At 40.7% G+C, this 15,327-nt stretch overlaps 1 protein-coding gene across 1 annotated transcript in view; it reads right to left on the minus strand.

The window, feature by feature from the left end:
- The window catches only part of SLC6A2 (solute carrier family 6 member 2), a 108,017-nt gene that overhangs the window by 72,754 nt on the left and 19,936 nt on the right, over positions 1-15,327 (minus strand). The window contains exons 2-3 of the mRNA XM_073307584.2: positions 7,615-7,746; positions 2,455-2,692 (exon numbers count right to left, since the gene is read on the minus strand). Of these exons, the coding sequence (XP_073163685.1) occupies positions 2,455-2,692; positions 7,615-7,746 (370 nt within the window). The remainder of the gene's footprint in view (positions 1-2,454; positions 2,693-7,614; positions 7,747-15,327) is intronic.

Genomic DNA, 15,327 nt, shown 5'->3' on the forward strand with positions numbered 1-15,327 from the left:
TGTGATTCTTCTCCCACATTTTACAGATGGGCAATCAGAGGTCATAGACAGGTTAAGTTATTAGCCTTGTTACTCTTCCCATTTTTGCCATATAATCTATTTCTTAGTAAATACAGGTGTTGGGATTTCAAAAATGCCCAAGTTTTAGGACTATGAATCCCAGGGCAAGCCAAATGCCATTTATGTTCCTAATTCACTTAGGCTTTTTTAAAATCCCACCAGAGATGTATGTTACTTGGCAGAGCTGAGAATACAGATCTCTTGACTTTTAGTCTTGTGTTTTAGCAGAGTCACAAGTTGAGTTGTGTTTCACAGAGCAGTAAAAGTTTACTCAGGCTTAAAGGTGTCAGATATCACACCACCTAGAAGAATGGTGAGTGTCTTATTCAGAGAGAACCACAACAATTCCTAACTCTAAGTAAGATGTGATGGCAAAATGGATATAACCCAAAGGTTACTAGACAATTGGTGAGCAATATAGAAATAGACAGAACAAGTAAGATGACATGGGAGCTGGGATTGTTTAGCCTGCAGAAGAGAAGAATGAGGGGGGATTTGATAGCTGCTTTCAACTACCTGAAAGGGGGTTCCAAAGAGGATGGCTCTAGACTGTTCTCAATGGTAGCAGATGACAGAACGAGGAGTAATGGTCTCAAGTTGCAGTGGGGGAGGTTTAGATTGGATATTAGGAAAAACTTTTTCACTAAGAGGGTGGTGAAACACTGGAATGCGTTACCTAGGGAGGTGGTAGAATCTCCTTCCTTAGAGGTTTTTAAGGTCAGGCTTGACAAAGCCCTGGCTGGGATGATTTAACTGGGAATTGGTCCTGCTTTGAGCAGGGGGTTGGACTAGATGACCTTCTGGGGTCCCTTCCAACCCTGATATTCTATGAATCTATGACTATGATGATTGTTGTAACAAATCTGAGGGCCAGATTTTTAAAGCTAATTAAATGCCCAGCTCCCATGGAAATCAGTTAGGCACCTAAATACCTTTTAAAAATCTGACTCCAAGAATACACACAAGTTTTAAGAGAAAACTTTTCTAAAATGACATTAACATTAAAATTTGAAGTTGTGTAATTACCACTTGGAAGTGTTCCCAGATTGTTCAGATCTCTTCTTCTTTCACCCCAATAGCATAGTCTCCAGTGTAGAATTTACTGCATCTTTTTGCTGTAATTAACCCCGATACTAAGAGAAGTGGTTTTTTTCTGTCGGGAAGAGGCCAATTTCCTGGCTGACATTACTCAGCATTGTATCAAGTTCCTATACCATCACAGCCACTCAGTAGACCCTTGCAAAGCACAGAGTTTAGCAAACCTGTATCTTCTCCCAATGGTTGTACTGTATGCCACGCCCAACTTTTCAAATTTACAAACATTAAAGAGGAAAAACGAGTCATTAATGTGTCAGTGCAGTAACCATGGACCCACAAGATCCCAACTGTAGCCCAGCCATGTATGCCACGCTGAACAGGTTAGGCTGCTTGTGGGGGGAATGATGACTGTTCCCAGTGTTGAGAACATGGTCAGTGCTCACTAGATAAATATACATTGCCAGGGTTACAATTACAAAACAGAAATACTAATTAATAATCTGAATCAATTTAGTAGTGGATGAGATTAGTCTGGTGTCCAGCCAGTGCTCCCCTTTCACTAACCCAATCACATCTTTCCCTGGAAGAGGAGAAGGGTCCAGAACCCAATAAGTCATAGTAAGACTTACAAAACAAGAATGTCTGAGACAATAGAGTGTATCTTCATCATTCAATTGTATTCCCAATTGCAATGGGTCCTGTTACCACTACGCACCCGAAGAGGACTTTTAGTTTGAAGTGTCTCAAAGCCTATGTGACTGATTCTGCCCCTGTTACCATCAACAGCAGAACTCAGTCTCACTTAAATGGGAATAGGATCAAGCCTTGTGTTTTGCAACTGCTACCCTCTCCTCCCTGCACTGTGCTTCATCCCATTTCACCGAGCTGGTGAAGCAGAAAAGGAAAAGGAGATCTCCTCAGAGATATCTGGCAAGCAGAGAAGCTAAATTTGTTGGGTAAATGATTAGTTTCAAACTATTCAGACAGCTTTATTCTGTATGTATTATTCCTTTGCCTAACACAAGTGTCATCTTGGTGTAGAATGAAAAAAAGCTGCATGTGGGTGGGGGGGCAGGGCAGAGATTTTGTGCTTTGTCTCTGACTCCACAGCACTTAGTGGCATCACTTAGCTGAACTGGGGAAACTGAGGCACAGAAGGAATGTGTGACTTGCTTAAAGTCACACAGCAGGTCAGTGGTACTACCAGGTGTATAACTCAGGTCTCCTGACTCCTAGTCTAAGGACCTGTCCCCTAGGCCATGCTCCTCACCGGAGAGAAGCTTTTAGAGACATGTGAACAAACACCTCAACTAAACTGGAAATTTGAAGCAACAGCAAAGGCGACTCGACACTTACTCATAAAATTCAGCAGCAGGAGTGAGTTTGTACTTGGAGTACTTGGTGCCATTGCCAAGCACCGAGGCGTTGAAGAGTTTGGGATCTGTACAGTTTAGGCTATTCCAGCTGTTGCCGCAGTTTGTCCAGGGAAGCTCAAATGTGAATGATGAAAACAGATAATACAGAGACCAAGCTATGATAACGTTGTAGTAGAAACCCACGTAAAGAGCTATGAGTATCACGGCATAGCCTACACCTAAAGACAAAGGAAAACTAGATTATACATTGCATTTCACATACAACAATATACTCCAACCGTATTGTCTGAAAGCAGAACCATGCTTTTTTTTTTTTTTTTAAATTAGATAAGGGCAGCTCCTAAACACAAGCTTGTTTTTGCCTAGTATTTTGTAAGAACTTAGCAAAGGGTTATAAATATAGTGGCTGGTCACAAAAACTGACCATTTAAAATAATAATTCCATGAAACGGACCTGGTGTTTAATAAAGCTTGTTGTGTTTGCTGGAAACTGGAAATTTTGCTATTAAAGGACACGACTCTGCTCTGATCCAGCGCTGCTAGAGTCCGTGTTCTGTATTCATAGGGGAAAACTCACCCAGTGCAGAGGGCCATAAGCCCTGTGTTAATAGGGCCATTCGCTTCACCTGAGTAAAGTTCAGGTTCAGGGTAATCCACCTCCCTCCCCGTAAAGTTAAGGCCAGAGCATGGGGCTGCAGTGAAGTACCCCTACAGCTGCTGTTCCCATCTGTGGGCTTCAATAGTGGCTGCTGCCCATCCCAACCTGCAAACAGCCTTGTGACTACAGACTGATTTCCTCTCCTGGCGTATTCCCATTGCCATTCTCTGCGCTGGTTTACATGAATCTAACATGAAAACTCATTCCGGATTATGCAAGGTGTGTGGAGACTGTGGAACCCCCAATGAGGGATTTAAGTGGGTCCCGGGCATTTGGCTGACCCTTCAAACCACGGTGAATTTCAACCTTTGGGCCAAATTTTACCCTGACTTTCAACCCCATACTGTATTACCTCAATGGATCTGCAGAGTGTAACTAAGGGCAGAACTTAACCCTAAATCCTTAAATAGTATGCAGGGCCTTGTACGGACCCTCCAGCCTGGGGTGAACTCAACCCTGCACATTCCCTATTGGCCCTTCTAGATCTGAGTTTCTTTGGAATATCGTGAGGTGTGTCTGGAGTTTCAGTGTAGGCTTTCTTCAGTGAGCATTTGTTCTCACCATGAAAACAGACCCTTGTAAGCAATTAGTCACTGTCACATATTCTGAGGGGGTACTCTGGTACTAACAACAGGTCAGAGTGGAGGTTCGTTCTCAGAATTGTGACAAGAAGCTTGCTATGCTTCAGCCAGTGCCATCAGTTTCTTTCTTATATGGGCAGCAGTGTTTGCCGAATGCTACATTTAAGCCATTTGGATTATCTCTAAAGAGACAAAGACTATCCAGTCTTCTACAGGCAGCATCACTGTGGTCTCTCAATACCTAAGTGTAAGCCTTCATTTATAGTTTTAATCAGTCCAGAAACAGGATACTAATAATGGCATGAGAGTCTTGCTGATAATCACATGCCACCAGGTTTTTATGCACCTTGACAAATCAAGGAAGACACAGATTGCTGTAGATAGAGTACCAGAGACTTGGGGAAATGGTCTGTGAAACTGCTACAATAATATTGTTCCATTACGTAATCGAAAGAGGTTTTCAGTTCATGTAAGGAGTAGCTGCCAAATCCCTAGGAGCCAACAGTCTAAAGAGTAAATTGTGTCAAGCATGGTCTGTGTTTGTCAGGAGAAAGTTAACTAATGTTTTACATAGGAATCATGTTTACATAGGAGTTTGTTTATCTCTGACTTCTAGCAAAAGGTGGTAAAAACAAACTTGAAACTGTCTTAAAAATCATGGGGTTTGGATGGCTTCTGCATGTTGGCAGTGAAACTGTATTGAAAAATGATAGTAAAGAAAGCAGTGGAAACCACCCTAGATGATGTATGTTAGAATGTACATACCCACCTCAAAGACTGTATACTGCATAGAAATGGGGGGGGATTTTGTTTTTAAAACCACCTCACACATATATGCTGTTTCCTCAATTCTAGAGAGAAAATGGTTGCAATTTAATGTGAAAATTCAAAGGAACTAGACCAAACCTATCCCCGGGGTCACTCCACTGACAACAATAGGATAACTCCAGGTATGAATTTGCTCCATTGTTTCTGGATCTAGCCTTTTATTTATTTAACTTTGTCCCACCCAGACTGCTCATATAAACCCTATAAAGTCTTGTGATGCAAATGGGCTGTGCTGTAAAGGTTACAAGATACATTTTTGATCCCTTGCCTTATGGGAGTGCTTCATTAAGATTAGAGTCTTAGGTTTCATAGCTAAAATTAGCACTATAGTGCTTTTTCATTTAGATAAACTATTATAAATTTGAGGGTAGACCATGCACATTTCATTTCAGTAACAGATTTGAGTTAACCCAGAGATATATCCAAAGAACTGGTGTATTTAACAAAGTACTGAAATATATTTATGCATCTTATTAGAAGCTGTGATTGAAACTTTACTAACAGTATCCCTTTGCTGGGATTTAAAATATAACCATATTTCTTATTCTTTTAGAATCCAATATTCTATGTGCCTTGTATTATACTATTCAGAAATACAAACATTTAGCAATGGACTCTAATGCACACTTAGGCAGATTTGACAGTCTCAGCTTAAAAAACAGCTGGATTGTTAACAAGCCTCTACATGAAATCCTAAACATGAAATAAACCTTGAGTTTCCTTTCTCATCTTCTTGTCATGCCTGAAGTCAATGGAAAGACTCTCATTGACTTGAATGGTTTATGGATCAGACTTTGTGAGATCCTCCAAGCCAAATGTTACAGTCCTGACAAGTAAAATTCCCATTGCCATTAAAAAAAATTAGCTAACATCAGTCAGAATAAAAGAACAGGAGTACTTGTAGCACCTTAGAGACTAACAAATTTATTAGAGCATAAGCTTTCGTGGGCTACCAGCCCACTTCATCAGATGCACAGAACGGAACATATAGTAAGAAGAAATATATATACATACAAACTGGGAGAGGCTAATTAGTTAAGATGAGCTATTATCGCAGGAGAAAAAAAACTTTTGTAGTGATAATCAAGTTGGCCCATTTAGATAGTTGACAAGAAGGTGTGAGGATACTTAACTTAAGGAAATAGATTCAATATGTGTAATGACCCAGCCACTCCCAATCTCTATTCAAACCCAAGTTAATGGTATCTAGTTTGCATATTAATTCAAGCTCAGCAATTTCTCGTTGGAGTCTGTTTTTGAAGCTTTTCTGTTGCAAAATTGCCACCCTTAAATCTGTTACTGAGTGGCCAGAGAGGTTGAAGTGTTCTCCTACCGGTTTTTGAATGTTATGATTCCCGATGTTAGATTTGTGTCCATTTATTCTTTTGCGTAGAGACTGTTCAGTTTGGCCAATGTACATGATAACAGCTCATCTTAACTAATTAGCTTCTCACAGTTTGTATGGTAACTTCCAACTTATCTGTGTGTGTGTGTATATATATATATATATCTATCTATCTTACTATATGTTCCATTCTATGCATCCAATGAAGTGGGCTGTAGCCCATGAAAGTTTATGCTCAAATAAATTTGTTAGTCTCTAAGGTGCCACAAGTCCTCCTGTTCTTTCTGCAGATACAGACTAACACGGCAGCTACTCTGAAACCTATTAGTGAGAATATTTTTTGACTAGGGATGTCATGATTCTGGGGGTGGGAGGAATATCGCTCATGGGTTTAGTAACAGGATAACAACAGAAATGGGCAAAACTAAGCAGTTATATTTTGAAAGGTTTCATGCCTACTTTTAATTAGGTGTCCATCTATGCTTGTCTATTCATCTCGAACTTCACTATGAGTTTTGGGTGCGATTGAGAGCATGATCTCAAAGCAGAATGCAGTAAAACTGCACTTTTCTCTTGGTTTTGAGTTCTAACCCCCACAAAAAGGAAAACGCTACAAGAGTTCAACACAACAATAAAAGCCTAAAATTATCTGAAGATAGCCCATGGTCAAGCTCCAGTTCAGCCAAGAGGAGATTGCCACTGTGAAGCTCATTACCGTTCACCGATAGTTTTACATTGTCTGGACTTCATGCTCCTAAGAAAACCAAGAAGCCTGGTGAGCACACATGTTGTGGGTTTGGGTTAGTTTTCAGTCATTTCACACAATTCTGAATTGCAGAATCTTTCACCTAGAAGGCTACATGGACCCAATCGGGTACAGGATGGTAGCAATCCAAAATCATTGCTAGTTGGCACTTTCTTGATGGGGCCTCATAAAGTATTAATATTTTACACAAAGCATATCATATCTTACATCCTGAAGGATATCACAAGCACTGAGCTCTATATCTCAATACCCACACAAATATCTACACACCCACACAAGATACCACTGGGAACGCAACCACCTGTTCGATGGAGAAAATGTAAGCACCTAGTACTCAGCGTGCAATGCAACAGTAGGGGGATTAGAGACCTTTAGGCCCAGACCCTCAAAGCTATTTAGGCACCTAACACCAATGGGAGTTAGGGACCTAGATACCTTTGAGGATCTGGGCCATAGTCAGTGCCCTTGGAGTTTTAATCCCCCAGCAAAACAAGTAACATTTTGGCTTTCAATGCCTCAAAAAGAAAACCCTAGAGAATAAACTGAATGGAAAACCTAATTTATCTATGTAAGAATTGTGACAGGCTCACTGGACCCTTCTGGGATTTGAATCTGTGATTCCAAAGAGTTTAACATGTGAGGTTTACATCACAAGAAACAACAACCACAACAAATGGCTTTAATTGGCACCCTTGATGGAGTTTTGACAAAGAGACCAAAAACTGCAATGAACAAGGAGTCTGAACTAGACTCTCCTCCCCCGCCCCTTAAAAGATTCCCCTGCTTTTTCCCGTGTTGGGCTTGTTCTGTGATCACAAGAGGACCTTAGATTACAGGCTTATCAAATAGGCCATCAACTTTCTTGCTATCTAAGAAAGAAAGTAGACCCTTTCTATTTTTGTTATCAGACTTGTTTAAAACCCTCACATTCTCCTCAAACCAAGTGGAGAACTGGCACATACCTTTGAAAACTGGACAGATTTTCCACACCGTAGCAGCCCCTTCCCGGTTGTACTGTCCCAGTGCTAACTCCATGTAGAACAAGGGCATTCCAGCAATGATTAGGAAGAGGATGTAGGGGATAAGAAAGGCACCTGGAAAAACAGAATTACAAGCAGCCATTGAAATCTAGGCTTTTGTGATGATGTATTATTACTATATTACTTTTATTCTGGGTATTTCCATAGAGCCTAGGAGCCCTAGTCATGGCCCAGGACCCCTTGTGCTAGGGGCTGTACAAACACAGAACAGAAAGACAATCCCTGCCCCAAAGAGTTTATAATCTAAATATAAAAGCGTCTATATCAGCAAAACAAACACAGGGTGGGAGAAGGGGTAGGCCACACAAGCAGAGTGAAAAATGTGATAGCAGCAAGTGTCATGTTCAGGAATGTCTGTACAGCGCAAAAAAAAAACAAAAAACAAGCCACCCAACTGCATCTTTCAGAGCCCAGGTCAACTGACTTGGGCTTGTGAGGTTCATGCTGCAGAGCTGAAAATAGCAGTATAGCCATTCAGGCTCAGACGGGAGCTTGGACTCAGAGACTCGGCAAGGGGGAAAAAGACACAGAGCCTGGGCTCCAGCCTGAGTGGGAATGTCTACGCTGCTCTGTAATTTTAGCTCTGTAGCATGAGCCCAAGTCAGCAGAGTCTCAGACTCGCTGCTGTAGGTATTTTTGCCGTGTAGCTAATTGTGGAACTAAGGGTATAGTTTGTCTGTCTGTCTTTGGGGTAGATTTAGTTAGGAGGGGGTCCGCTAAATGGAATGAAAAGGGAAGTGAAAGGAATGGGTGGAGGGGGAGGAGAAGATGATCAGGTGAAGAGTGAAGTTGAACTGAAGTGATTTATTATGAGGAGGGAGGGTTGGCATAAACAGCCCGTCAGCACAGACCATTCGACAGTTTTGATTGAATGTCCTTTGGTCCCTGCATTTTGCTTTCCTCTCTACCATTAAAGTGTTTCTAGTTCTTTTACCTTTGCAGTGACAGAGCAAACTGTCTCTGGGAATCAGGAAGGACAAGATCATGCTTTCTAACAAGTTTGCTTGCTCACTTCATTTGTTTGTTTGGGTCCCAAAGACCAGACCCCTGAGAAAAGCATTTAGCATGGAATATATATTCCTCTAGTATTACAAAACTCCAGTAGTCTGGTTTCAGAGGTTAAAAAGCCAGTGAGCAGGCCCTGCGAAATTTATCCTTAATGGGATAACAAACTCAGGCATGGTGCAAAGCCAACTTTCACCAATAAAAGAAAAGGGAAGCCTTTCTGTCAGGCTCTCTTTACCTGAGCATGCTGGCAAAGGGCAGAATTTGGTTCCCTTTATAATGTAGGTTTTTGCACCTCTTGGTAGGTGTGTTATAGGTCAGCAATAGGTTACTAGGTGCTATATAAAGGATCCTATAAGAATATCCTTGGGAGGTCATACAGGTAGGGGACTAGAGAAGCTGTCTTGCTTGAAAAAAGTAACAGTATAAGGAGTGTGTGAATTATTGTGGCTGCTGGCATAATAAACATCCTCCTTTTAAGAAATGGCTCCTCTGCGGTGGTGGTCAGAGTCTCCTAACTGCTTGTTGATGCTTTGTCACTATGCACGATGTCTGTAGGCCATAATTGTCTCGCTTTAATTTGTAAGCAGACTATCACTCCATTACATTGTAACATGACAAACCGTAGGGCACGCCCCATGTTGCATCTTCATGGGGTGCCTAACCGGACTTGATTTCATGGGGTGCCTAACCGGACTTGATTTTGGACAGTGGTCCACAACTTTTCAGCACACACAGATCCTTAAGAAATGGCAAATCCTGCTGCGTCAGCGCTCTCTCATAAAAATGGTCTTAAGCCACTTGAATGTTAAAAGATGGGGGGTTTTTGCCAAGAAAAACGTAAATAATTTAATATAGAATTGATCTGAACATTTCTTAGCTAGATCACACCATGATATCTAAACCACAGAAGCTAAAAAGACTCCCAGAGGAATGGACATCCTCACGTGACGCCATAAAGCACTTATAGCATGTGTCATGTTTAATAATGCATTCCGTCCTGGTGTTCCGCAGACCATGGACTTGCCAGGTTATCAAAATGTGGTTTTCATTTTTATTGCATAACTAGGTCCAGAAAACTTTAATTCTTTTATAATTTGTGAAAATAAAATATAGCAGGATTGTTGTACTAACTAGGTTGCAGACAGAGTAAATACATATCCAGAATGACTTCTCTCCCTAAGAAAACAAATGTTCTCCAATCAGTATGAGGCTAATTTATACACCTAAGTTTAATTAGGGTTACAATTGTAATTAGGGAGATACCTGTTTAAATGACCCATATAATCAAAGAATAAATAAACTGTCCAAATTACATTTGTGGCGGTTTAGGCAATACAGGGGGGAAAAAAATTTGGGAATAAAAGGAAGGTGTAAACCTGGTTCTGTGCATCATGCTCTGCTGTACTGGTTTGTGCATTTGAAAACTCTGTTCCCTTGAAGGCAAAATGTTAAATCTCCACTTTGTTTCTAAAAATAAAAACCTAGACTCAGATTTGTTTAATCTATCCCTATAATGTAGCTTAAAGTGTTGGAGCAACTGTCCAAAACATGAAAATAAGTAGAACTGATTGAATACTTAAAAAAAACAAAAACGAAACAAAAAAACCCTGCAAATACTCCATCATAGAGAAAAAGCCTGCACGGCTGTGTTCTAACCCTACCTTTGGTGTTTGTTTTCCACAAATATTTTAACAAAATAACTAGCAGGAGTGTTCAGAAAATGAATTTCAAGTGAATACTGAAGAACATGAATGGAAAAGCAAACAAATTGTTTAGTCACAGCAGACATCAAATTCAAAGGATTATGCAGCTCATCCAATCAAGGAAAGGAAATCTGCTATGCAATCAAGAGGACAGTGTTTGAAAACTGAAATCTTGCAATGAAACACCTAGAGACCAAGAAATATTCACAGAATAAATAAATTTAAACATACTTTGCAGACAAATCATGAATAGGGAAGAGCAGATATACATTACATCTCTCATCATGTTTTTGTTCTGTGTTTGTACAGTGCCTAGCACAATGGGGTCCTGTTCAATGACTGAGGTCCTACATGTCACCGTAAGAAAGATAATATAATAATTCAGTACTGATCATATGTACTTTTTTAGTAGTGATGCTATTGTGAGCTGTTACATTTTAATAAGAATTTGGGGAGGCATTCTTAAATATATTTAAGCGCCCAACTCCCACTGATTTCTAATAACTCGAACTGCAATAGGTGTTGAAACACAGTCAAGTATAGGATACATTGTTCTCATGATGGCCAATATCTAACTAATTACATTAGGTGTTATACTTTCAGAGATCTTGTCTGTCTTGGGCAGTATTACAATGAGTAAAACTGACTCACAAACCTAGCATGTTGCAGAGAGGCACTTCTTGTAGGAGTTTGCACAAAGAGCTACTTGATTAACTTTAATGTCAAGAGACAGTAGAAAACACAACACTACATATTGAGCAGGGATGTTTTTGTTTGAAGCAATTAATAAAAAGGCTGTGTAATGCACATAAATATTAAATCATAGTTAAAAATATGTGTTTTCCAAGTGTGACTAATATGTTGATTGAACTCTGAAGTGTTTCGTACTTAAATGATACTTAAACAAACAAGCACATTAGGCTGCAAGTGAACCCAGGTTTAATGAGGTTCTTCTGGAAAGATTCACTATTTGTTATGTTTCAGAGTAGCAGCCGTGTTAGTCTGTATTCGCAAAAAGAAAAGGAGTACTTGTGGCACCTTAGAGACTAACCAATTTATTTGAGCATGAGCTTTCGTGAGCTACAGCTCAGTTCGTCGGATGCATACTGCGGAAAATACAGAAGATGTTTGTTTTTATACACACAAATCATGAAAAAATGGGTGTTTATCACTACAAAAGGTTCTCTCTCCCCCCACCCCACTCGCCTGCTGGTAATAGCTTATGTAAAGTGATCACTCTCCTTACAACGTGTTTGATAATCAAGGTGGGCCATTTGTGTCATTTTCAACAAGAGGCTGTTACGTGATATAGAAGTATCTCACACCAGAGAGTTCCCTTTCATGTAAATATATTTATAATGGTGGTAGGTGAAATTTTCAAAGTCTGGATCAACAACCAAATGCTGATCCTTATTTGAAAGGTATCTGTCTCCAAAAATGATCTGGAAATCTCAGGAGACTTCTGGTGCAGCCAGCTTCAGAAAACAGCAAAAGTTTGACCTTTCTGGCATTGTTCTGACATTTCTTCTTCCACTCCTAGCCAAAGCCCAGAAGCACGCAGGTGCACAAATAATGAAAAATAACAGGGGAAAAAGAACAGGAGTACTTGTGGCACCTTAGAGACTAACCAATTTATTTGAGCATAAGCTTTCGTGAGCTACAGCTCACTTCATCGGATGCATTCAGAGCTGTAGCTCACGAAGCTTATGCTCAAATAAATTTGGTTAGTCTTTAAGGTGCCACAAGTCCTCCATTTCTTTCTGCGGATACAGACTAACACGGCTGCTACTTTGAAACCTGTCATTATGCAAGGGGAAAAGAAATTAACCAAGCTCTGTTTGATCTCCAAAAAGCTTGCTTCAGGTATGGTTTGAGTTTATGGAGAAGGTTTTGTATGTCGTCCCTAATATATTCAACAGGACTGCTTCCTAGTTTTAAACTGGACCCTATATTCATTTCATGGACTCTTCAAAAGAGAATATGATTGTATCCATGCTGCGTCAGCCTGACTGTGGCAAAAGCCAGTCTCACTGAGCATAAATTTTATTGCCCTTGCCCTCTACCCCCTTGACTAGGAGCTACTGATGGGAGAAGGCAGTGGACAAAATTGCTTGTGAAAGGTGTGTATGTTGTGGCTCCGTGACACAGGCCAGGAAAAGCTCCACCACAGAGCAGTGTAACATGGGTAGGAGCTGTGGTTGGGAAGGGAGAGTAGAGCTGAGATTCCACCTCTTCAGATTTTATCACCATATTGGAAGGGAGTTGGGTGGCTAACTGCAAAAACCTTATGAGTGCATGGTTCCTGGGGACACAGAGACTAGTGCAGAAGACCTGGACCACTGCATAAATGCCTCATCTCATCTCCATATGACATTTCCCTTTAGATCTCAGAGTATCTGAGGATGAAAGAAAACCATGCTGCCACAACTCGCTCTACATGAGATCAAACCTTGCACCTCTTTCCACCCACACCAGAACTATCTGAAGGAACCTACAAGCTGAAACCTCACATAAATGGTTTCCTAACCAGTCGTAGGTTTCCTGTAGGCTGGTCAGAATATGGCCCAGAGTTTACAATCACAGTTAGAATCCCTGAGCCCAGTGACAAAAACATCTTGTTACAACAACGTTTATAGTAGTGAAATCTACCAAAAGAGTTTTCAACAATATCCATTTTGCTTCAATATTCAAAATATTTTTGAAATGGCCTTTTTTGGAGCGTAGAGAAGAGAATTGCAACAAATATCTTTCAATCAGGCCTAAAAGAAAGATTTATCTCCATTTTAGAGATCAGAGAAGGAAAATTCTAAGTTGATGAGGATCAAAACAAGGTGCCACCTATTTTGAATGAATGTATTAATAGATATAACAGACAGGCTGGGCAAACTTACCTAAAACAATTTGCCTTGGTGCATTCGTGACTCTTTTGAATTTGCTTTCCATGAATAGTCCAGTGAACAAGTTTACGGGCAGCAAACTGTGAACAATCATTGTCGGGCATTTGCAGTGAAGAGTGTTTCAAGTATTCAGCTAGAAACTTGATTCTAAAAATGATGGTGTTTCAGGCAGGAAACTGAAAAACAAACTCATCTCTGTGCCCAATCAAAATTGCTTGGTTTTTTTCAAACTGTTAAAGAATACGGAAAGTAGTATCAATAGGTCATAAGCAATAAGAGAATGAAATATATATGCTTGGACAATTAAGAAAATGTGTGGCCATGTAATCTGTTCAGACAGTTGTGAATTGAAGAGGGTCAGATGCAATTAGCAAATAGCTTTTTATTGTGTTATCTTTCTTAAGCTGTTCTCCAAGAGCCTGACTTAGCTCCTGGGGCCCTGTTGTACCAGGCACCGTACAAACACAATTTTCAAAGGCAATCCTAAGGAGCTTGATATCTAGGTTAGAAAAAGACAACCACAGACAGAGAAAACAGGGTCAACAGTAATACAAGAATGTCCTAGCACAGCAAACAAGTTCTGGCTCACCACCTGACTAACTACGATCAGCTGGTGTGCATAGCCCTAGAGAGAGAATCTGAAAGTGGATAAGCTTGTGCCTAGCTGGATTTTGTCAGAGTTTTCGTGACCATGGGACATTATGGGAGACAGCATAAAGGTGTTGGAAGGAGTAGCTGACTCGTAGGTGGGGAAGATTGGGAATATTGATAGAGCAAAGGCAGCATTTGATGTGTGGAGCAAGTGGAGCTATATCGTGAAGGTGCTTGTGCCTGGAAAAGGGAGTGCTCCAATCTGGCTAGTCCTTGAGAGGGAGGTGGGTCTCAGCCCCACCTGTAACAGTCAGCTCTCCAGGTGCAGAAAATGAAGAGTCATGTGACCTCAGCAGGTGTCTGGAATAGATAAGGGAGAGGCCTGGATAGATAGTGTGGGGAAATTTCTGTAAAGAGTTAGAAAGGGCCCTACAGGAGCTTATGAGATACTAGGGAAGAAAGAGGTACAAGGATTTATTGGCCTTTCTAGGAGCCTGTGAGATAATTGGGGAGAGAAAACTGTAGTAAGTTAGTAGGCCCTGGGGGCAGATCCTGAGGCACCAGGGGAAGTAAATATTGTACCTACATAGGCTTGGGAGTGACCTGCTAAGCCAAAGAAGGCTCCAGTCAGGAAGGCCTGGGAGTGTCTTAAGGAAGAGTGGGGAAGGATGATATGTAAGCCTTAAAGAACATGAACTTCTGATTTCTACCCTCAGGACCTGATTTTGGAACTGTTTGATAGTAAGCCAGAGCAAGTAAGGGTGTTATTGGCTATGAGAAAGCCTTTGTGATGTCAGTGAGGAGCCCTGTAGAGAGGAAGACTGAGGCAGGGGTGTTGCAAGGACACCCCATGCCCTGAAGGGGTGTTCTGGAGGTAGTGACCCTATTACAGGGAGACAAATATAAAGAGGAGGAGGCTTGATCTAAGTCACAAGCCAAGAAGATGCTTTAACAGCTTTTTGAATGGTGGTGATGATGTGAAGCACAGATAAAGTAGGTTACAGTACTGAAGACTAACACTGTATTGTAAATAGTTTGTCCACATCTAACAAAAAATCAGTGTTATACCTTGCAAATTTCAGCAACTCCTTTGTAATATTTCATACCATAACACCTTCCAAGAATGCTAGTAGGTTTTTCTCAGAAGCTTATTCTTTTACTCTACGAAGAATGAAATTATATGGTAATGAGTAATGTATAGCATCTCTTACGAAGCCCTCTTACTACAACCCCCTCTAATCCTGCTTGATTTTATCAGTGAGTCAATTTATGCCCTCATTTTCAGTTTTGGGTCAACACTTCTGATATCGTTGGGCTCCTTTCACCCAAATGAAAGGGGGGGGAATAAACAGGCTGAAGTGTTTTAGTGCAATTCACTGGCTGACCTCCTTCAAAGTCTAAATACACTGTTGCTAATCTTCCACTGCCATGTTACT

Source organism: Lepidochelys kempii, chromosome 12, assembly GCF_965140285.1.
Source record: "Lepidochelys kempii isolate rLepKem1 chromosome 12, rLepKem1.hap1, whole genome shotgun sequence".
Classification (NCBI taxonomy): Eukaryota; Metazoa; Chordata; order Testudines; family Cheloniidae; genus Lepidochelys; species Lepidochelys kempii.